The sequence below is a fragment of the Arvicola amphibius genome, chromosome 6 (assembly GCF_903992535.2).
Source record: "Arvicola amphibius chromosome 6, mArvAmp1.2, whole genome shotgun sequence".
NCBI lineage: Eukaryota > Metazoa > Chordata > Mammalia > Rodentia > Cricetidae > Arvicola > Arvicola amphibius.
In genome coordinates, this window is record NC_052052.2 from 82,303,976 (window position 1) to 82,327,934 (window position 23,959).

At 44.5% G+C, this 23,959-nt stretch overlaps 1 protein-coding gene across 4 annotated transcripts in view; it reads left to right on the plus strand.

Moving 5' to 3' along the window:
- The window catches only part of Tnc (tenascin C), a 57,800-nt gene extending 46,025 nt beyond the window's left edge, over window positions 1-11,775 (plus strand). For all 4 annotated transcript variants that reach the window (XM_038334118.1, XM_038334119.1, XM_038334120.1 and 1 more), the window contains 8 exons: window positions 254-397; window positions 1,097-1,227; window positions 3,946-4,078; window positions 4,646-4,797; window positions 5,758-5,854; window positions 6,685-6,846; window positions 9,175-9,338; window positions 11,353-11,775. In XM_038334118.1, coding sequence (XP_038190046.1) covers window positions 254-397; window positions 1,097-1,227; window positions 3,946-4,078; window positions 4,646-4,797; window positions 5,758-5,854; window positions 6,685-6,846; window positions 9,175-9,338; window positions 11,353-11,463 — 1,094 coding nt within the window. In that variant the 3' untranslated portion in view covers window positions 11,464-11,775. The remainder of the gene's footprint in view (window positions 1-253; window positions 398-1,096; window positions 1,228-3,945; window positions 4,079-4,645; window positions 4,798-5,757; window positions 5,855-6,684; window positions 6,847-9,174; window positions 9,339-11,352) is intronic.
- The last annotated feature ends 12,184 nt before the right edge of the window (window positions 11,776-23,959 follow it).

The following is a 23,959-nucleotide window of genomic DNA, read 5'->3' on the forward strand; positions in this document are numbered from 1 at the left end:
TCCTATATGCCCGTGTCTCAAGCACAACACTGTTCCAGCCTGTACACCATGCTGCATGGGCAGACATATCCCCGTCTTTCCATCTGTTGCCTGAAAACATGTATGATCCATCTTTTGTCGTGTGAGTGCTCAAGAGAGAGAAGGAATGTAAGCCATCTCAAAACAAACCTGTTTGGCTGTGGGGTCACTGAAGGGTTCTGTCTCAGAAGGAGGTGTACACACTGTTTGCCACATATGTATCTTTCACACTCAGTGCCAGAAGTTACACGCACAGTGTCTGGGAACACGGTGGAGTATGAACTACAGGACCTGGAGCCTGCCACAGAGTACACACTGAGGATCTTTGCAGAAAAAGGCCACCAGAAGAGCTCTGCCGTCACCACCAAGTTCACCACAGGTACCAAGACAGCCAGAGTGGAAGTCTTCCCTTCTGAATCACCCACCCGCAGCCTGCATCTTCAACTGCATCCCCTCCCCTGCCTTTTCTCCTTAAGTCAGGCCCTTGCAATGTAATTACATCAGCATGAGTTAGATTCACCAGTGCCCACTCAGTCAAGACCCAAAGAAGCAAACTGTTTCCTCTTGAACTGAAATGACCCAACAGATGACGAAAGGCTATTTAAAGGAAGGAAGGCTTTTAAGTGGAAAAACTTCTCTACTGGCCCTGATCTTGGTGTGTAATGACCCATGATCCAGGCAGGGAAATAGTTTTTAAGAAGTTTTTAAGGCTAGTTTTATTAGATTTTCACTGGGGTTTTGTGCATTGAGATTTTTATATAAAATTTGAGAAAATAAAGGATTGTCTATTCTACTGGGATGAGGGTCATTATGAGTATTCCTCAGTCCTCTCAGTTAGAAAGAGTGGGAGTAATGCTCTCCACAGGTCTTCTTTCTCCTCTACTCCAACCAAAACCAACCAGGAATATGTTGGGCTTATGGACACTTGGGACTCATATAAACTTTGACTTTGGAGATTGTTGGTTCAACTTCCTCATCTACATAATCAAGGAGGTTAGGGAAGGGATATGAACCCAGTTCTCTTCCTACTCTCTTCTCTACATCTGGTGACTCCCTGGCTACACACTGTCTTCTCCAGACCTCGATTCCCCAAGAGACTTGACTGCTACTGACGTTCAATCAGAAACTGCCCTCCTCACCTGGAGACCTCCCCGGGCATCAATCACTGGTTACCTCCTGGTCTATGAATCTCTGGACGGCACAGTCAAGGTATCTGTAATCTCACATTGCTATGCAAAACACCTGCATAATTGTCAAAGGAGGAAAGAATTGCCTGATGCTGTTTCCCTACTCCAATGCAACTAGGAATCTAGAAAAAACTAGTAGAGACTAGACATGGCTCCAGACCTTGTGAGTCATGCTCTCTCGCCCCTCTCACTTTACCCAGACAACATTTTATAAGACTTGATATTTTAAGAGTTTGTCTCAAAGTCATTTAATGTTTCATTGAGGAAACACCAGCAGCATCTTTTATATCTTTGCCACATGTAGAGGCAAAGTGGCACATACCTGACCTACTATGATATATCCCACTGCCTCTAACTACATCTATTGTCAATATTAACTATGTCTTCTCCCCCATGAGCTTTTCTGTATTTCTAGGCTAACTTGCTTATTCTATTCATACTCAGCATTTCCCACCACCTCATTTATGTTCTGTGGATCATCTTCGCTTTAGCTAAGAAATACACATCACTGCTGTTGTAGTCTACAGCTCATATTATGTTTCTTCCAAACTTCATTATGCTGCAGTTTGACATAGTATGGTTTGGTCTTGTGTGGTTTGGTCTGGTCTCCCTTCTTCATGCTAGAAACCTTGTCCCAGTGTCTCTTAGTCCTGGTTTACCCTTTCCTAGTTGAACCAAGAATGAAGAAGTCGATTGGAAGTCGAGCTGCATATAAGGGTTTTGCGATACTGTGGTTCACCGTAGAAATCAGCTGTGCATTGGCAATTTGTGGGGTAATCCCATAGAGCTTGAGTCTTACTGTGTACATTTCTCTTGATCTTGCACTTCCAGTTGGTACCTTGACCTCCTCATCAGCTGATCCTGGTAGAGGTGAATCCAGAGCCTCCATTCTAACTCGGATGCTCTAGAGAGTGAACTTCATCCTTGCATCTGTCCTGGGAGGGAACAGAGAGAATGGGGAATCTAACAAGTTCTCATACAAACCTTCTAAACTTATGGAACCTTTGTTGAATCCCACACTGCTTACAAAGGCAGCTGTGCTGTTGTACACATGCATCAGGAACTTGGTGGATGCTTCAGTGTATGTCAGCCAGCATCTGGTGGCTCTGCCCACTCCAGTTAGTCCCTAGCTCTCTCTATTCTGGCCCTGTGGGAAGTGTTTTCTCTACCACCTACCTTCTGCCCAGCAAGGTTCATAGGATCTACCTGTTCCTCTCTTCCCTCTTCCCCTTCACTTTTATGGTTTCATTCTTTATACTTGACTCACTTTTTGGCAGGTATAAGAAGTAAGTAGAGGCATATTGATATTTCCAATCTGCCATGTTTAACCAGAAGTAGACACATTTCTAGTTTCCCCTCCTTTTCTGGAGTTGGTATTCAATGGATAATTCCACAGCATGAACTGGAGCTAGTCCTCTATGTTATCCCTGTACATAACTTTAAAATAAGTGTGATGCACTCCCAGATACCCAAGGTCTTCTCCAGGTCTGGGGTTCTAAGATCCCCATGGCTCATGAGTCATATTTTAGGCCATCCTAGTTGCTTAGAAGACTGAACACAGAAGCATAAATAAGAATGAAACTCTATCTGCAGGCAGTTCAGTGAGCCTGACTTTGCACCTGAAAGTTGATCCCTCCCCAAGGACCATATCTGAGGTACACACAAAGTTCACTGGGCCTCTGGCATTGAGTGAACACCCATGAATCATGGATAAGGTGCTGGGAGACCAGAAGGATGTGACACCATCCTTTATCACCAACAAATTATGGATTGGGAGCAAGTGTCTCAGATTCTCTTATTTTCAATTCCTTCATTTATTCCCAGTTCCTAGGAAGTTTGAGAACCTTCCAGGGGCCTCCACACTGACCTATGACTAACTACAGTCAACAGCTATGCTTTGTAGAAAGTAGGGTTGTGTTTGGGCTGCCAGGATGGAGAATGGATTCAGTCTCAGCCACCAAGGTTATCTGCTAATAAGAATTGGAACCTAGTGAGCATCAGACAAAGTAGACCTTCTACAAACTGAGCTCAGCCACTAATCTAGACAGCAACCCAGGGACCAGTCACAAGCATAGCGTGAGTCACACGTCTGTCCTTCCGGGGTCAGCTCAAGCCTACATCCTGGCCTACCTACTGGGCTAGCACCATCATCTTCTGACTCAATAAATCCTAAATATGACTCCTAGCTTCCTAGATATACATCTGCCTCCCCATCCTGTGATAATTCAGTAAGTCTGGGCTAAGGCCCAGGTATCAGGCTGTTTTGAAGGTGTAACAGAGAGAGCCCTCTTTAGAACTGCTGACCTAAATGTTCTCAATGTCTATCACCCCTTCCTTGTGCAATTCACCTTACCATCAGCTTAAGCTTCTTAAACCTCAACGGGTTAAGCTTATTCAAAAACCTTTCCAATATCCCCATTTCTTTTAAGGATACACTGTGAAGTGCATACCTTGTCATTAAAGGTATTTTGTAATCCCTAATCCCTCTTTGCCAGTTTCCACTACCACTCCCATCTGAAACTAAGTGTAGTTATTTTAACTTTCTCCACTTTTCTGTTCCCAGAACCTTTACTCATAAAGCACCCTATCTCTGTCATTCTAGATGTGCACATGGAATCTGCCATGCAGTAGGTACCGAGTAGATTTCTGTTGAGAGAATTGATAATTGCATGGATCAGTAAGAGGGCTTCTCTACCATGAGACTATCTGGGACCAAACTGATTCTTTCTCCTGCCCACAGGAAGTCATTGTGGGACCAGATACCACCTCCTACAGCCTGGCAGACCTGAGTCCCTCCACCCACTACACAGTGAGGATCCAAGCATTGAGTGGATCCCTAAGGAGCAAGCTGATCCAAACCATCTTTACCACAAGTAAGGGGTCGATGGAGGACACAGTCTTAAGGTCTGACCCTGTAACAGTGAATCAAACTTCCACTTCCTCTTCAACTTCTATTTTACACTTTTCAAGCAAAACTATCTAAAAGTACCAATTCCCAACTAGTGATTGGAAGCCTGGGGGATGTAGATGTATGCAAATAATTCCAGACATCCTGGTGAAAGGCAAAGGAGGGCTACTTAGAGTTCATCTAGATCCAGGCCTTATCTCCATGACTTACTGGATATAGCATAGACGTTATCTACCTTCTAAAAGCCTTAGTTTTTTTCATCTTTACCATGTGATCAAAAAACATCCCTTCTTCACAGGTACCATGTGAGAAGATGAGGTGTTGTATTTGAATTCCTAGCTCAGTGTCTGGCTCTGCACTGCTGAGTTTAATATATATTCCCTCTCCTTCAGCATGAAGGAGCATTGACTTAGAGAAGCAGGAGCTGTTTGCCTTTAGGAAATGAGCCACTGCCCAGCTGGCCAGCAGTTTTTTCTGGAAGTACTTACCCCTCCCTCTGCTCCCAGAGTCACACTTTCTCTTCATCCTGCAGTTGGACTCCTGTACCCATTCCCCAGGGACTGCTCTCAAGCAATGTTGAATGGCGACACCACCTCTGGTCTCTACACCATCTATATAAATGGTGATAAGACTCAAGCACTGGATGTCTACTGTGATATGACCTCAGATGGAGGTGGATGGATTGTAAGTACCACAGTAGATTCCAGAGGTCCCAGACAGCGCAGGGGGACATGGAGAATATATATCCTCTTCACGGTGTGTTCTAACATATATATGCATAAGGTGTTGCAAGGTAGTCCCTGTCACATGGAAACCCTTCATAATTACCTATTTAAATAGAAAACAAGGGCTGGAGATGTAGTTGATGTAGTAGAGTGTTTGCCTGGAATGTACAGTTCTGAATTTAATCCCCAGAACTGCATAAAACCAAGCATAGTTGATAAATGTCTACTTGTACTCAGGAGTTGGAGGCAGAAGAATCAGGAGTTTAAGATCATCTTAAAATATCAGTTTGAAGCCATTCTTGGCTATTTGAGACCCTGAGTGAAAGAAAAAGCAGACGAGAAGTGGGGTGAATAGGTAGAAAAATGAAGAGTGGGGAGAAAGAACTGTAAGTTAAAGAAAGTAGCATAGGAAATAATTGTTTTATAATTTATCTATTCTGTCCTTTCTCAAACAACTCTGAGAGCAGCGATGCTGACAATCAAATCTACTGCTTATATCAACCAGCACTTGTAGTTACTCTCTACCAGGAATATGTTCAGAATTTCAGAATTTATTTCAATCCCATGGTCATGTTGGCTGTATGGGATATATTGTTTTACTAAGAAACCTTGTTTGCAAGTCATTGCCCCCAACCTCTCTTCCACTGTTAACTTCAGTGTCACATTTCATGAAGACTGGTGAGAGGCACTGAGGTACCACTGTCACCAGAGCTAAGTAGTATTTCAGTTCCTAGTTTCCAGAAGACCTAAACTCAAGGCAGGTTGGGGAAAGCATGGTGTATCCAAAGTCACACAGCAAATAAGCAATGAACAGAGCTGGAGATGGGTGCTCTTCCCACAGCCTGGTGCTCCTCCTACCAGAAAGACATCTTCTCTTCCCTTCCATCATTTAAGTGTACCCACATACGTTATGTTGTAGGTTTTCCTGAGACGCAAAAATGGACGTGAGGACTTCTATCGAAACTGGAAGGCCTATGCTGCTGGGTTTGGGGACCGCAGAGAAGAATTCTGGCTTGGTAATGCAGCTCTGAAAGCTTGAGTCAGATATGCCTATTTCTGTCTTCATCACTTGTCCTACTGCAGTGAGCAACAGGGAAAGTTAAGGATTAGATGAAAAAAGTTTTGTGGGAGATACAGAATGTTGGGCTAATTACATGCTCCAGGTCATAAAAACAAAAGTGTTAATAAGACAACCCTCATGGGTCAACCTAGCGTTAAGTCAGACGCTAAACTAGTTATGAAACCAACCTCACTGCTGCCATGGATTGCTTCCCTCCTGAGCTCCAGACACTGAACAGGTCTCATGTCTCATAGTGACGATCTCTCACCCAGAACATCCCAGCAAAGAGCAGAAGTCCCATCTTGCTCACGAGGAAACAGACCCTCAAGGAGGTGTTATGGTTTATCTATGGTAATCTAGCCAGTGTCATAAATACCCTGTAATTAAAAATGTCCAAGTTCATAGTATAGTGCCATCATCATCCATCAGGGACACTTTCCCACAAGCTACCTGCACACAGCATCATTCTCTGCACCATTGCCTGACAGCCTGAGACTTCCATCCCAGTGGTATTTATTGCTTCACACCAATTAGGAGTTTTAAAGTGTGTAAGTCATGTCCCTCTGAGCTTCATGATGCAATAGGAAGTGTAGGAAGTTGATAAGCAAAGGCGTTGAACTGTTTTCTATGAGGCTCAGAAACATGACATTTGTTTTTTGCCTGACATCATACCAGCCACAGAGAAGGTTTCAAGCTTCATTCTGTGTGATATATTCCACTGTTGAGTGTTCCCAGGCTGCCTTGGTCACCTGTGCTTTCTTATAAGTTCTTGCTTGTCATCCACAGGACTGGATAACCTAAGCAAAATCACAGCCCAAGGGCAGTACGAGCTCCGAGTGGACCTACAAGACCATGGGGAGTCAGCCTTTGCAGTGTACGACAGATTCAGTGTGGGAGACGCCAAGAGTCGCTACAAGCTGAAGGTAGAAGGATACAGTGGAACGGCAGGTATGGGTTAGCTACTTCCTGTGGATTCCTTCATTCACCAATCCTTCATGTCTTCCTTTCCCGACCCATCCACTCACTTGAATCAGTAGATATTTGAATGTCTTCTGTATGCTAATCCAGAAAAGCTATCATTAAAAGGGTCTGGCCAACATCTGATCTCTGAGACAGAGAGCAGGTCGGAAATCATGTCACCTATGGTTGAGTTATAATGACTCTCATTTTTTTAAAGAAATATGTTTCTTGTTCCTTTGTAGCTAATAGTTGTAGAGTGATGGGAAAACGGTCTTCCAAAGGCTCTATCTTCACCAAAGCCTCCTCAGTGCTTTCCTGTGATAGGCACGCGATGTCTATGGGGATGTGCCAATGTTCAGATTCTGGCATAACCAGGTGTCAGGGACATGGACCAGATACTATGTTTCTTATGTTTCCTGGTGATGCCCACATTCCTGGCATGGCTAGACTCTTGACTGACTGGCAAGACACCTTTTGTTCTTCACCTAGATCATAACCCTAGTTTTGAAAATGTCTTTGACTTGAAGTGGTTTTTGTATAGTTTTCTGATTCTACATTAGAGCAGCAAAATGTAAGGAAGCCATTCTTATCTAGGCTATGAGGTAGAGCCCATCATTGCAGGCATTCTTTAACTGGGCTGCTCCCCAAGCCCACTGAACCCTTGCAAATGTCTTTTAGTAAAATGACATAAAGATGAGGAAATGGCTTAGGAAAATTCAGGAATTTGTCCAAGAGGCTCACAGAAGGAGCGTGTGTGTGTGTGTGTGTGTGTGTGTGTGTGTGTGTGTGTGTGTGTGCCTGTGAAGAGTAGTGGTAACAAGGACAGGCCAGGTAAAGGATGTAGATCACCTCATGTAAGCCATGGCTCTTTGGGTGGTCTTATTTTATACTTATGAAAACAGGAGACAGATTTGCAACCTCTCTGAGAGTCCTTCTAGAAAGGGAAAAGTCTTCACCTTTCACTAATGGGTCCCAAAACCAGGTTGCAGTGGAAAGGGGACACAAAGCTCCTTTGAGAGGCAATTTGGTAGGAAGGAAGAGAAACAGTCAGGAGTGGAAGTTATTTTAGTGCTTTCATGCCTCAAAAATATCTGACACTTTATCACCTGACAATAAATACCTTTTTGGTTGAGATCGCATGAGGAAGGAAGAATCTTGTTACATGGCAAGAAAATCCACCAACCAAGAAGAATGTTGCCTGTGTCTACTGTTTATATCTCTGATGAAGGAGAACACTCTTTCCCTTCTCTCAGACTTACATCTTCAGGTTGTAGCTTCCTATATTCTTTGGTGGTAGTGCCTCACAGAAATATTCATTAATGATCTGCTTGCTCTCTGTATGTTATGAATAGCATTGTTAGTTAAAAAGACTCCTGAGATCCATTGAAAGCTTGCTCCAGGACCTCAGCATCAAATACCTGGATGTCTTAGAACGCCTGCACACAATTATATGGTTTAAGAGTAAGGAGGACCCAGACAATATTCCCAAGTAGCGTGTATGTAAATGAGGTTCTTACATATGAATCAGATAATACCAGCCTGGTAGCAAACACTTCTATAAAATAATTATGTGATACCAAGCTATCTGAATATTTAGAGACTGAAAGTCTTAATTATGACCATAGCCAGATATCTTTGTATATGAAGGACAAGCCCACTGTTACTATTTTTGTTTTGTTTATTGGCACACAGTCTCACTCTGTAGCCCATGCTGTCCTCAATGTGGGCTTCCTACCTTAGCCTACCCCACTCTCATGCTGGGATTACAGATGTTTCCCACCATACCTGACCCAAACATCATTATTAAATGCAAAGTTTTCTCCTTATCCTCATCGGTCTTTTATGCAAAGAAAATGTAAACAAATCATGAACATCAACCCTGGATGCTTGCATGCCAGTCTCCCTGTCCAGAAAAAAATTTTACATCCAGTGTTATAACAGCACTGTGAAGTAGACAGAATTCATGGGATAGCTGCATTTTATAGATGAGAAAACTGAGGCTTAGAAGAACACTTGGCTTATGTCAGGTCACAGTTAGAAAACCAAAGAGATGGGACTTGAACAGAACCTTCCAGAGCCACCTGCAGCCTTCTTTCTTACCAAGGAACAGTGCTTTTCTTCAGAGATAAGTGGTGAGGGTGACACTCATAATCCAAGCTTCAACCCTCATTCTGGAATTGAGGTTCAATGCCAGCATACCCATGGATCTTTCGGTTGTTACCTTTGGTTCTGCCCTACACAACCTTGGGGGGTAGTGCAACTGTGATTTTTGGGGGTCTTTATTCTCTTTTCTTTCTCTCTTTTACTCTCAATCAGGCGACTCCATGAACTATCACAATGGCAGATCCTTCTCCACCTATGACAAGGACACAGATTCAGCCATCACCAACTGTGCTCTGTCCTACAAAGGAGCTTTTTGGTATAAAAACTGTCATCGTGTCAACCTGATGGGCAGATATGGGGACAATAACCACAGTCAGGTGAGTAGTCTATGACAGCCCACAACTGACAAGGTTAGAAAAGCAAGATGTGGGTCAGGGAAGGACACCTCATTAGAAAATTTGTTATCTTCCAACACAGTGAGGAATCTCAGGGACAAATCATCTAAGATAAAAACAGCACATATTAAGTCTTGAAGAGCTCAAGAAGAACCAAGCACTATCCAAATAGGTCACAAATATAGAATTTCCCTCAAATAAAAAAAAACTGTGAAGTTAGTGAAGGTGAACACTATTTCAGGGAAGCAGGGGTAATGTAGACCCTGGCAGAGTTCAGGCCCACAAGTGTCTTCAGACTCCCAAGAAAGACATGGGATGAAGCATGAATTTCAAATTCCCCTTCTTTTACTAAGGTACCTACATCCTTTGACAAATGGCTCTTCTGATTTTGGAAGCATGGCTAAACCCCCATATGCGTAAGCCCCTGATTTTTCCCTGAGTCCCATACACTCTCATACAACTCCCACCATCACAGAATTTTGAAATATTTAGAAAAAAAAGTAAAGGAAGCACACTCAGAAGCATACCTTGCTGAGCCCTGTCTACACTAGCAGGAGCCAAAAAAACAACAGCAAGTGGGGCCAGCTACTTAATCATGGCTAATCCCAGAATTAGGTCCTTTTGAAACATCCATCCCCTCCCCCAGGGAGAAGGAACAAGTATGGTCTCCGGGTCACATCATGTTTAACCCTAACCAGGTCTGTTCCAGATCCCAGTGAGTTTATAGAAAGTACAATAGCCCACGTTATATGTCACAGTTCCCAGCTGTCTGGTAGGGGCAGGATAGCAACCTCCCGAGTGTTTGTGGTTTTGTTGCACTTGATTTCGGGGTATTTTGAAAAATGCTCCATGGGTAACTCTTGACATGCAGCAGGTACTGAGGGCTGCTAGTTTTTATTATGGTGGCATATACCTTTAATCCCAGCAAGCAGAGGCAGGCAGATCTCTGTGAGTTTGAGTCCAGCCTGGTCTACAAGAGCTCCAGAGTTACAGGAAAACTCTGTCTCAAAAAAACAAAAAAGAAGAACACATCATTTATTCTACTTCAACCCAATTTTCAAAGCAAAGATGGCATAAGAGGCCACAAAGAACTCACAAGAGCTCAGATATACCTCTGGCTCTACTCAGACAACCATGTGGCTTTCGTGAGGTCTTTTTCCCTTTCCAGCTTCAAATCCCACCATCAAGGATTTTTGGCTTCTAGCCAGCCTTGAACTTCTTTTGAAGGAAAGAGAGGTCAGTAGGTGGAACAACCTGTCAGGTTACAGGACCTCACTGTAACTGTGTGGTTATTGTGTGAAATGAACTAGCCACTCTCGCCAAATGCCAAAAACTAGAATCAAACTAAAAGAATCTTGTAATTTCTCTCATCTCACTAGCCATTGTTTTGTCTAGGGAAATGTTCCTTGTAGTTCTACTCAGGGGAAAAGGTCAGTGGCAAGGTCAGAAATAGAGCCTGAAACTGTGATGGCCTAACCTGAGCATCCCCTGCATACTCTTGAGTGGAAACTCAAACATCTCTAGGCCCTGTGAAAGAGCCACAAGTGGAACCAAGACACCTGGGTACAAATGGTGTCTTATAGAAAATTCTTTGGCAACATCTCAAAGATGGATGTCCTTGAAGTGAGGGTACCCAGCACTGTGACAGCATATCAACAAACTGACTTATCCTTCAAGGATCTCCCAAGGTTGACAGTGGTATGTGTCAAGAAAGCCGAATTACATGCAGTAAAGCTGAGTCTTGATCATTATTCTCATACAAGTATATATTCATGTGTGTGAATGTCAGCCCTGAATGACTTCAACTATGGAGTAGGTCTAGATCCAGCCTGCCTTTTTGAAAGTTTTCACAACACAGACCAGAAAACAGAGCCCATAGGCAGCTGCCTGTGAAAGGCAAAGTAGTTGTAAAATCTGTTTGGATAACTAAATGGTGATGATCCACAAACAGGTTTCCAACTGGAAACTAAGCCAGAGGGCTCTGATTTTTTTGCAGGGTGTTAACTGGTTCCATTGGAAGGGCCATGAGTACTCAATCCAGTTTGCTGAGATGAAGCTGAGACCCAGCAACTTCCGGAATCTCGAAGGCAGGCGGAAGCGAGCATAAACTCCCAGAATAACTGAGTGAGAGAGGAATGAGGCCCAGAGAAAGGAAAGAAATTTTACCAAAGCATCAACGCAGCCGGTCCAACAGTCAAGCTCTCCCTGGGCATCTGCCAGGTGTCCAATCTGGCCATGAATCTCTGAGTCCCTGGAATAGGCCCCTGCAGTTACTTCCTTTGCACCAAAGACAGCAGTCTGCAACCAGTTTCTGCTTTCTTGTTTGACTGAGCAAAGCCTTCCAGTGATAGCAACACAATGGGTTGGGTTTTTTGTTTTGTTTTGTTTTGTTTTTTACTTCTCTTGGGTGGTTCTGGGAATGGGAGAGGGGTAGTCTGGCTCTACAGTGGATGTAGTCATTTTTACACAAAGCTGTATAATTAATTGTTATTGTTTGGGGTAACAAAGATAAAAATGTGTGTCATTGAATATTACCCCCTCCTCCCTGTTGGTTTGTACATTTCATAAAACTGAAGCCAGAAAAGTGATACTGTTTAAATTTCGAGGACATTAATATTATTAATATAATAATGGTGGTGGTAATAAGGAAAACTGAGGACTTTTTAAGAGATGTTCCCTTCCCAAATGCATCTGGACAGTATCTGATTGTATTTTTTTTTTAATAAAAGCACAAGTACTTTCGAGTTTTGTCTGTGATGCTGATTTTCATGGTCAAGTCTGGATTTCCCCAAAACCAGTGTATCAGAACAAAGGGAAGAATGTTGGAAAGGGAAAGGAAGGGAGGACAGTGATCAGCTGCCAAGGAAGAGGAGAGAGAAGACAAGGGACAGTGAGGAAGGGTCAGCAAAAATTTCCACAGGGTTGAAAGAACTTATACCCTAAGATCGAGCTCCGTGCTTGGCATTTAAATGATTTGTAATTTTCTTCTTAAATTATGATTTGTCTTTTAAAGACACTGTGGTATCAGTTTTCTAGGGCTATTTAGAAACCCTATGGAAAGGAAGAGATTGATAACACAGGCACACTTCTCAAAGTCTACCATTCCCAAGTTCCCTAACTTCTCTGAGCCTCTACTTCATAAACATAAATGATATGTCCACTTATTGTCTCATAGTATTTCCATGAAGAATAAACTTGACAGTCATGCATGGCACTTAACACATACGAAGGCAATAAGTGTATACTATCTCTACTATGACTGTCTACGAAATGGCTCATAGTCCTGGCTGATGCTGCTTACCCAGTTAAAAAATTGATATCTGTTTAGACCCGTGTCTTTGGCCCCAGTGCGCTGCTCCCTCCCTGCCTTCTAAGGAAAATCTCTCCTTGGTCCTTGGTGTGCCATGGTGACAGAGTTCTAGTTGCAAATTAAAAGAGTAAGTGAAATTAAGCTCTTCAGTGTTTTGGACACTCTTGAATTCTTAAATCTAGAAAAGATGCCGGGACTGTCTCCTTCTCCTCCTTCACCGAAGGCCCTGAGAGGAAGAGAGCTCCAAACTCAGCCCAGACACTTCCCAGTGCCAGCCCAGCAACAGCCCAGCAGGCCTGTGCCTGCTCAGTAAGTAGTGCGGTGAGTCATGGTCACAGACAGCGACATTTCCCTTCAAACTGGGTGCAGGGCAATTCCTAGCTCTTTGTCTTAGAGATTCTCAGCAAATTGAGTTGTTTAATGGAAATGTTTGGGCTGCTGGTCCTTCTTCAAATGGAATGCAGTTGTTCAGAAGTCAGGATGAAAGGAATTCATGGCTCTGGCCAGATCCTTTGCTGCCGAGTTTATCTTGCTTTAATAAATGCTGTCTTGTTATATACACAATTTGTGTTCCAGATAATAAGACCCATCACCTGCAACCCAGCCATAGCAACGTTCTCCTGGGTGCACAAACCCAAATAAACGGATCTCTGTAACAACCAGGCTTTAAGTGGGAGGCTTAACTCTCCCCTGACCACTGACACTGTCTAAGCCCAAACGTCACCCCTCTTCGGGACTGTTGGTAGACATAGCTGTTAAAGGCCTCCTAAAACCCACACAAGAATCAAGTCCTTATTGAAAAAGAGGCCACATCAGACAAGAGTCCTTAGTTACAGACTTAAAGAGAGTTTGGATGCCCTTGAGGAAAAACTGACTACCAGAGGGTTCTAGACCAATTGTTCAAAGCCCAACACTTTTGGTCCTTCATTCTCTGTGGCTTTTTCAGGCAACTGCCTGCATCTGGAAAAGTCTCTTAAAACTATACTCCACACTCGAGGTCATGCCCCATTGACACAAAGCAGACAAAATCACCACTGACATTAGCATCCAGGTGTTCAGTTGGCCCTGACACTTTTGCCTCATCCACTCTCCTCATCCTCCCTGCTTCATGCCACACTAAAAACTCCAAAGTTATCACTGTAAGACATACAAAAGCCTCCCAGCTTCTGGGAGAGCGTGGCAAACGAGAGGCACCAGTATTGTGTTGAAGCGGGGTAGAGGGTGGGGCAAGCCGGGGAACTTATCGGTCTACTCCATCTCTGTGCTGTCACTGCAAGCTGACATAGTCTCTCCTAAGGTTCAACAATGGCCAACTGATTGTCTAGACAACTCTCTTCTCCACTGAGGTTCACATAGCTGACCCCGCCATTTACCTGCTCTGAAGTAGAATGTTGATTCTGCACAGAGACTTGGGGAGCTATGCTGGCCCTGTGGTTCTGCTCCACTGGCAAGCACCTTTGAAAAAGTCTCCTGCTCAGATTTCTCAGGGACCCTGACAGGTGGCTCACTCTTGGGACTGCCTGGATGTTTGGTGTCACTGCTAATCCCTTGCTTCTCCTGTACATTCTCATTTGTCTCTCTTCTCACTTTCTGTAATAATCATTGGTCATTTAATGAATTCTCATCATCCAAACTCCTATCTATATCTATCAGACTTTCCAGTGGCTAAGGTTACTGTAGTCTACCATGAAATCCACGGGGAAAACACTTCTTTGTTCACCTGATTGTCAGTCAAATACTCACAGAGGAACTGCTTTATTGACCGAGGAATATATTAATAAAACAGAGGGCCCAGGATTGGCTTCCCCATAGTATTTATCAAATAGGTCACCTAAGCAGTGTCTAGCAGGGTATTACACTGGAAAGGCCACAAATGCCCAGTCCAGTTTGCTGAGTTGAAGTTGAGACCCAACAGCCTCTCTCTCACATACGGAAGGTAGACATCACCACCGTCGGAAGTAGACACTGCCCCCTGTGCCTTCTGGAGAAGTGTTTTTGGAAGACCTGATGGGAAGACTCCCCTGATGCTATACTCAGCCTTGATAAATATGACTTGCTTGGCAAAACCTAGATTAGTAGAGCATAAGGCAGTATTTCTTTGAGGGCATCTTATGGAAGACGAGATAGGGTTATAACTCATAATTCAATCCATTGATGATTCAGACTCTGAACAGACTATTGAGAGAAAGTACAACAGTGGAAGTGAGATGTAAATGGGGAAATTTAGCCTTCAGAGGACAGATCTCAGCCATGGCCCCTTCTTATTGCACTCTTCCTCTGAGCTTCCATCAGGATGTTATGGCCTTCTTCCTTACCGCAGACTCAGAAACAATGGGTCCAGCAGACCATGGATGGTGCTTGAATATGCAATGTACTCCATGGGCTCATAAATTTGGACACTTGGCCCCCAGTTGGTGTCGCTGTTGACGAAGGTTGGGGAAGCCTAGGAAATGAGATCCCAGTGGAGGAAGCTGTTCACTGAGGGCAGGACTTGTGCTTTCATAGCCCATCCATTCCTTCCTGTTAGCTCTCTGGTTAGTGATTGAGGTTGTAATGTGGCTGGACGGCCTTCTCTTGCTGTCATGCCTTCCCTGTCACGATGGAATGTGTCCCCTGAAACCATAAGGCGGAATATAAGCCCTTATTATCTGGAATTGCTTCTTGTCAGCATGTTGCTGCAGCAAATAAAATATAGAAACCACTACAAATGGAACCCTCCCAAACAGGGTGGCCCTAGCACCTTTCCAACATTGGGGGTTCTTTCAGGTATTGCCACGGTGATAAGGACACTAAGAAAGGAACACAGGACCTGAAATCTAAATCTGCAGGAGTTTGCCAAGTGAAAGAAGCAGGGGAATTGGAGAGCAGGGCCTGTCTGCAGGCCCAAGGCTTCCCTGCTGCAGAGATAGCCAGAGCTGCCAGGGCAAGAAGAGCTACAATAATATTAGTTACTTTGCACTGCTGCGGCAAAATACCCAGTAAAAGCAGCCTGAGGAAAGGAAGCATTATTTTGGCTCACAGATTGGGACTGTGGTCCTCGTGGTGGGTGGAGAGGCTGTGGTAATGGCAGCAACAGCAGACATAAAGCAGCAGGTCACAGCCCATCTCCAGCACGGAGCAGAGAGACATGGATGCTGGTGCCCAGATAGTTCTTTCCTTGTTTCCACTTGATCCCTTCCAGGGTCCCCGCCCATAGGGTGGTACTGTGTACTCTCAGGAGGCTTCCCACTCTTCAGTTGATACTCTCTGGAAACACTCTCAACCTTAACCTAATGAAGTCAGCAATGGAAATTAGCCACCATAAATACCGAACAGAAGAGCCTACAGTGAGTGGCAGGTACCACACAACCCTCACTAGTACAGAACAAGAGTTTTTAACATCTGTCTTTGCTGAATTCAATGAAAAACTGCTGGAAGAGGAGTATTATGTTCAAGCCTTTATCACTAAAACCATTGGAGGATGCAGCTGGGAAGTGGGCTGGAGGTGTGGTGGGCAAGGGGAACATGCAGAATGAGTCAGGAGCTAGATGAAGGGCGATGAACTCCGGCCAAGCGGGTTGTGCAGATGGAGCACGGGATTTTGCGAGGAATCACGGGCAGCACTCACAGGTATGAGACTAGCTGCAAAGCGCTTCTCCATGCCTGCCCTGTTCTGAGCTGCTTGCAGTAATTACCAGGGATTTATTTGTCAGAACTCAGGTGTTAGTTTTTGTTTGAACAGCCCAAATAGGGGCATGAGAAGCAGAGTGGGGGCCTCATTCACTTGAGAATATGGAGCCAGCAGGGTCCTGAGGTGCTGGCTTTGCTTCTTGGAACTAGGTTAGGTTAAGTTAGGTTAGTAACTCATGCTGACTATGCTTAGCATGAGGCCTAGTGGTGAGGTCAAGGTAAGACCTGGATGATAGGAGTAAAATTGGTGAGGAACAGAGTGTTGGGAGGACCTTGACTTAAAGACTTACTGTCTAAAGACTGCAGCTGGGAGTTACTGAAGCTATTGAGCCCAGGCAGGCCTATGGCTAGCCTTGCTCTCTAAGAAGTGCAGTTTTTCATTAGAAAGGTGCATGTCAGGTCCTCTCTTGTCCTTCCACCTTGGGAGCACTGCAAATGCCACATGCCACATGCACTTGCTGCCAGGGTTTGTGCTGGCGCCTAGCATCAGCGTCCAGCAGGGGCTTCACTCTTCTGCTCCTCCTGCCGCCCCAAGAGGCTCACAGATGAACTCAGTCTCTGGAAAGGAAGCCCAGTGAGCCTCACTTGGGAATCACCCATTCCCTCTAGGACTAGAAAGTAAAGCTTTATAATTTACGGTAAACACATACAGAATAGGGGGACTCCAAATTAAGTAGCTTCCATATGCATACCCCATATGCAGTTATAGGTTGGAAAGATAAATCTCTAGACAGTGAAGTGCTTCCCCCAAGTTCACCCAGGCCCTAAATGCTAGAGTTTGTGAATGCATAAAGACCCCTTTGGCCTAGGCACTGTGAGGAATGCCCATACTGATCTTTATTTCTCTGTTCCCTCTACTGTTCCTTCCACGTGCCTGTGCCCTCCCATGAGCAGGTGCAATGGTTCCCCCTGTAAAGGGCTGATCATCCAGAGAGCCTGGCTTGCACCCCAAGCTATCCTGATACTAAGTCACCCTGGAATGCCCATCTGATTTTTATGAATATCTTATAAAATAGGGATTAAGAACTTTATCTTAATGACATGGCGGGTGGCTGTGATGAGGTGAGATTGGTAGTATGAACGATGATAGACTAGAAAACTGCCCACATAGGTTTCTGTTCCACACAGCTTTTGAAAGACAAGCTGAGCAGCTTGAGTAAGTAAATCAACCACCAGGTGGCAGCCTCCTCCCATCTTAGGAGGGCACTGACCCTGGGTGTCCCTTATAGGGACGTTTGATGCCGCTTGATGCTCAAGGCAAGGGGACTAGGCTGGCAATATGTAGACATCTCGGGACAAACAATTTCTTCCCCTCCAAATAACCTTCTCCACAGAAGTCTCCAATAAGGAAATAATAATATATTTATATACACTTATAATATATATAAGGGAAGACCCAGAAATTTATAAGAAACCTGGCTGTCTACAACTACTTTCCCAATTCCTCATCTGCTTTTTACCAGCAAATGTATCTGGGGTACAGGTGTTTTGGGCCCAGCAACTGGTTTCCTTTCTGATTTGACAAAGACCCAGCCTCTCCCTGCCACCCCGCCAGGAAGAATTACCATCCTCTACAACCTGCTGAGTGACTGACTCCTTTGTACCCAAAGTCCAGTCCACTTCTGGTTTCCTTTTATTTGCTAGTCCCCTCTTGTTGGTTATAAGGACAACCTGTGGCATTTTCCATTGTCCTGGCCTATCTTTCACCTCTTAGGAATCAATGAGATTCCTAGACCTTTGATTTATGGCACAGAATGAGACATATGGAAAATGTGAGACTGCCTTGTCCCCATTGCTTTGGCTATGCCTGATGGTTTTCTCTATTTAAGCACTGGTCTTTCAGCATCATCTTGAGTAGCATGAGCAGTGATCTTGACTTCATAGTCAAGAGCCCTGCATCCTTAGTACCTGTCTCCTAGAACCAATCTCCTTTCCAAAGGACTATACAGTGTTCTCTTCAAATAGTCATTTGTGATGCTCTGTGACCCAAATCCTTGCCTTCCAGTTCATAGAAAAGCCCACAACGTAACAGTGGTTTTGAAGACACCTACTTCCCTACCATATGATGCTCTGGGTATAATGGCTTCCCACTATGATACTCAGCAGGCGCAGCCAGTACAAGCCGTTTCTGTACAAGTGCAGCTCATTTCAGCTGGGGCTTATTCTTTTGGGGGTGGGGGGAGGAAAGGGTTTATTTGGCTTACGCTTACAGATCACTGTTCATCGTCAAAGGAAGTCAGGACAGGAACTCAAACAGGACAGGAACTGATGCAGAGGGCATGGAGGGATGTAGCTTACTGGCTTGTTCCCCGGTGCCTTGTTCAGCCTGTTTCCTTATAGAACTCAGGACCACCGGCCCAAGGATGGAACCACCCACAATGGGCTGGGCCATCCCACATCAATCACTAATTGGAAAAAAAAAACGATCTTATGGAGGCATAAGATTCCCTCCTTTTAGGTAACTCCAGTTTCTTGTGTCAAGTTGATACTAGTTGAGGCGTATTCTAATGACACTTTCATTCCCCTCCACGTCCTTACTGCCCCCCCACACCACACACCATGCACAACACTCCTTTTTCCACAGTACACAGTACAGTATTTCCACCTGTTTGTTTGTGGGTACACTCTCTGGAAATAGTCTCTGTCCATGTTTCCTTTACCTTGTCTCTAACATCGAGGACAGAGCTGCCCCGTTATTTCCTAGCATTACCTGTTTGCTGGCTGAACACAGCTGTCCCAGGAGGAGGGCCTAGCTGTTCTATTAGCTTTAGTTACTGTCTAAAAGTCAAGTGCTGACTGTATCTCATATCTCCAGCTCACAACATACAGCTGAAACAAGTAAATGTGATCTTGGTGCCACCTGTAATCAGTGTGGATTTGAATTCAGATCAGGCTCATGCATGGCATGAACTTCACAAAAGGGAGTGTAAGAGGGTGATGTAAAAAAGCATTCACAATTTCTGTGTGAGAACTTCTAGAGACAGCCTTTCTCACCAACAACTGAATTGTCCTCCCATGGACAATCTAGAAGAAAATCAAAAATGGTGGCAGGAGGAGGGGGAATACCATGGATCTCAGTGTTTTCTAAGAAAGAGAACATGATACACATAACCAAAGTAAAGTAACGTCTCCCAGGACTCTCCATACACATGGTCCCTCAGGTGCAGCCTCCCATTTTCAGAAAAAGGAAGCAGCATTTCTCAAGGATCAGAGGGAAGAAGGCACATTCACTGAGTTCTCTATCCCTGGCTTGATGGGAAAGGTGGATAAGAAGATGAGGGGAGTGAGAGGGGAATTCCCAAGGCATGGCTTCTGTTTGTTGTGTGCTCAGGAGCTCCTTTGGTCAAGGAGGCCTTGGCCATCCCCGAAGGCATTCGTCTATGCTCTGCACCAACTTCCTGGCCTTTAGGCTTTCTGAGCAGCTAGCAGAGGAGAATAAGAAGCTCTGGGTGTATGAAAAAAGCTTCAGAGTCAGAAAGAGAGAGAGAGAGAGAGAGAGAGAGAGAGAGAGAGAGAGAGAGAGAGAGAGAGAGAGAGAGAGAGAGAGGAGCCAAGTTCACAGAGGCTGACCACCATGATCCTCAAGGCTCCCCTCAAGTGAACAAGAGGCCCAGGTGTGGACAGATGTGTCACCCACAAACCCAAGTCAAAGGTATTTGAAGCTTTCCACACAGTGAAACTGATGAGGTCTCAGGGAAGACGGAAGATTGATGGGTTGTCGTTTGCTGTGCTCTGACTCCACCACCACACGGCTGTCACATCTGCAGGGCTGCCCCTCCTCCACTGCCAGGTCTCAGTTATCCAGCTATCTCCATTGGAGCACTTCACTCAGGGAGCCAATCTCCAGTGCTGCGTCTCCAATTGGAGGGAGGAACTATCCCATTAAGAAGTCTTCATTGAAAAAAATCAATTTTCAACAACTGCCTGGAAGGTAATTGGAAGAATTCGGAGATCACATTAGGCTTGGTAGGGAAGAGGTTCACACTTAATTGACAGCTGTGGTATTGCATTTCTCATCCTTAGAATGAAGTATATTTAAACTTCCAGGAGAATGGGGTGACTAGAAGCTATCTCTTTAGAAAGAGGTTGATGGAACAGTTTGTTTTAAAACAGTTCCTGTTGTAGAAAAAGGATACTCATCTGTTGAACGACAGAGAAAAATAACTCCACAAGAGCACACGCACTAAGTCAGGAAGACTTGGAAGGACCAAACTCACGCAGATTCTCATGGCAACTGTGTGCCCTGCAGCGGCACTGAAAGGGCCTTAGATGCTAGTGATGACTCAGGGCAGAGCAGGTGAGCAGGCAGAGCCTTTATCCCCAGCCTCTGGCTCAGCTCCTAGTTGCATACAAGGTGCTAAAAATATTTCTGCTTCAGGTTTTCGGCCTCCAGCCTGCATCCCAAATGCAATGGACTGACAGACAGACATAAAGACTGGAGACACCTGGAAATTCAGGTGCTCTTCTTTGGAGAACAGAAGACATCAGACAGAGCCCTTCCCCCAGGACCATGTCAGCAGGAGACACACTCACAGAGTGAGAAGCCCTGTCACTTCATTTCATCTCCCACAAACACGCTTCTTACTGGGAGGGCGGTGTAACAATTGGCCAATCCCAGCCATCCCAGCCATGAACAGTCCCTGGAGCATGTATCTGTCTCCTGGGCCAGAATCACTTCTACATGAGATTATTCTTGGGCAACTTTTTCTGTCACACGAACCTTTTCAAATCTCACGTACGACGATACGAGGATCTTAGGACACAGACAAAGGTGTGTGGCTATAAAGGAGAACTGTATTGTAAAAAGACCTGAACATCCTCCTCCCAGCCTCAGTCACCACAGAATCCTTTTTCTTCCACACCTAATCCACCAGGTATTCAACTGGAATTTAAGTCACTTGATGCTTGTCTTATAATAGATGTTCTCAAAGCTAAGACTAGAGTTTAGGTAAAATAAGACCCCTGACCACAGAGTCAGGAAACTGCCCCCTCCCCACCAGACAGTGAGTGTGTTGGAAGGAGGAATTATTTCTTAGTGGTCTTTGTGACAGCCGTCACTGGTGAGGAAAGTAGCTCCGTACTCATCAGCAAACGCAGTGCAAGGGTCCAAATGTTTGCTTTGAATCCTGCTTCTACTACAGAATTAGCCATATTCATCTGGTCAAGCTAAATAACTTCTTTGGTCTCAAATGTTTTCTTCTATAAGTCAGAAATAACAATAACTCTCTCATGTGACTGCAATAAATACAATATCCATACAGTATCCCAGACACGGTCTTCCATAGAGTTGTACTGTAGGAAACGGCAAATAGTTTCTCACCTTTACTTCCAGCAACCATCCTCACACGGGTGATCAATATCCATTTGACCAGCTGATCAATAGGTGCAACTAATGTGAATGCTTTCAGTTAATTGAAGTGGAAGCCTGGATGGGTCAGGTCAAGTGCCTTGTGCCTTGGATCTGCTTTGCTCAAGAACACGAAGCAGGCAGAGAAAAACAAACATAAACTGTAAACACACTGCTCAGTGTCAGACGCAGCCAACGTCGTTTCTCACTTATGGCTTCAGATTTGGTATTCTAGTCACGCGAGGCGAAGGATCACATAAGATGTTCACTTCTAACAGCTTGCCCTACTAAAGCTGACTGTGCTAAACTACACTCGGAGTCACAAGGAAGATTCCTACTGCATCTGGCCCCAACCCAGTCTGCCCTCCATGAATATATTACTGTAGATGAATATACATTCAGCGCTGCCTAAGAAGCCAAATGTGTGCCGGGCCAGTACTTCCTTTGCTACCAGGAGAGCAAGGACAGAGTTGTGGCTGTGCTTTTCGGTCACGCTGGCTCAGGTCTGTAGTGTGGTCTGTTCATTCTAGTTCCTTCCGCCAGGCTCTGTTCTCCTTTTCATACCAATGATGTAATAATGCTGCCTTCCTTTCTACACATAAGCCTCTAAAAACCAAGCAGGGGACTACTTAAAATATGAAATTGTGCAGCTTCTCATTTTGAAAAATCTCCTAAGTGCTTCTTGTTTAGATTTGCCATCCTGGCATGAAAGATGGTGCTAAAAATAAAACACTGTCTGACTGACAGCACTCAATCTTCCAAACTCTTTAAATGTCATCACCACCCTACAGTTTCCAATATACAGAGAAGGAAACTGAGGCAGGTTAGAACAATGGCCCTGAGGGGGTAGTTTGTTTCATGCAATCAGAATTGAAACGAAACACAATGACTTAGAACCTCATTATGTAAAAAGTGGCCGTGGCTCTGAACATGATTCATAAGCAGCTAATGGTGGAAAGATCGTCAGCCTGCACAGCCCAGACTCTGATGACAATGACGAGGGAGAGTCCTCTGTCCTTTGCTCACTTGCATCTCCTCCGCCATGAGGGCCACAGAATCTCAGTAACAGAAACCGAGAGGTTATTTGTTGTTATAAGTATATTTGGAAAAGAAAATATCCATAAGGCAAAGGGACAGATGCCATAATGATTTCTCTGCCTGCAAGGTAGGCACGTCACTCTGCAGTCTCCCCTTTAGTGGGAAGATGGTCCCCTGCAGAGAGTAGAACTGAGACAAGAATCATGAGGTCCACTATAAAGTGGAACCTGTATCCTCAGCTCCTGGAATGTGTCACACTGTATTCAGAGACACTGGCCCAGCTGATGGAGGCATATATGGCTGTCTAATTGTTGCCCAGAGATTCAGTGCTGATAGAAGATGCCTCACACACATTTACATTCCAGATTGTCCAGAACACCTGGGGCAAGCTCAGGCTGCATAAATACGTCTACAGAGACTGTTTATTTCGCTTTGAGCCAAGACTCAAAAAGCCCTGTTTCAGGTCCTGGATTTCTGTTATGTTTAGATTTGGAGGACACAGATTTAGATTTGCACACAGAGGACACGTTTAGATTTGCAACCACACAGCCAAGCATCTGCATTAAGGCTACAAGGAAGTAATCACTTCCCTCAGACTCTAATGACATCATGAACATTGCTACACCAAGGAAGGAGGCCCAGATACAGAGAAACACTATCAAGTTGCTCTAAGAACCTCCATGCCAGCCTACCTCTGCCTGTATAAGCCTGGCTCTGTCTGGTCTCTGGCAGCTCCTATACCTGTTTCCCACTACTCTTTGCTAGTTGGTTTCTGAGCTGTCTACATTTGACTCTATAGAATTCCTTCCTCTCACCTCCTGATGTCTTCTACACAACACGTAATAATCACTTGAACCATATCGTGCTATATTATTCCTGCTTCTTTATATAATTAAAGAATCTGACCTCTCCCTTTACATAATTACCTGTCAAGTCTTCCATTTGTCTTGATTGAACCTATGCCATGACATGGACAGACTTTGGGCTGGTAGGTTTTAAGCTACTCTGACCCAGATAAAAAGAGGGTCATAGGAAAAAATTGTCATGGGATAGAAGAATCATGGTAGCCACCTTTAGACAGGATGTCAAGGTAGTTGTCTTTAAAACTGGAACATTTGAGTCTAAACTTGTGTGATTGAAGGCACAGTTCTTGAAAGAGGCCTGGAGTGGGAACTAGCTCACCAACAAGCCAGCTTCTGCAGACATGTAACATCTGCACATGTCATGCACTACATTTGA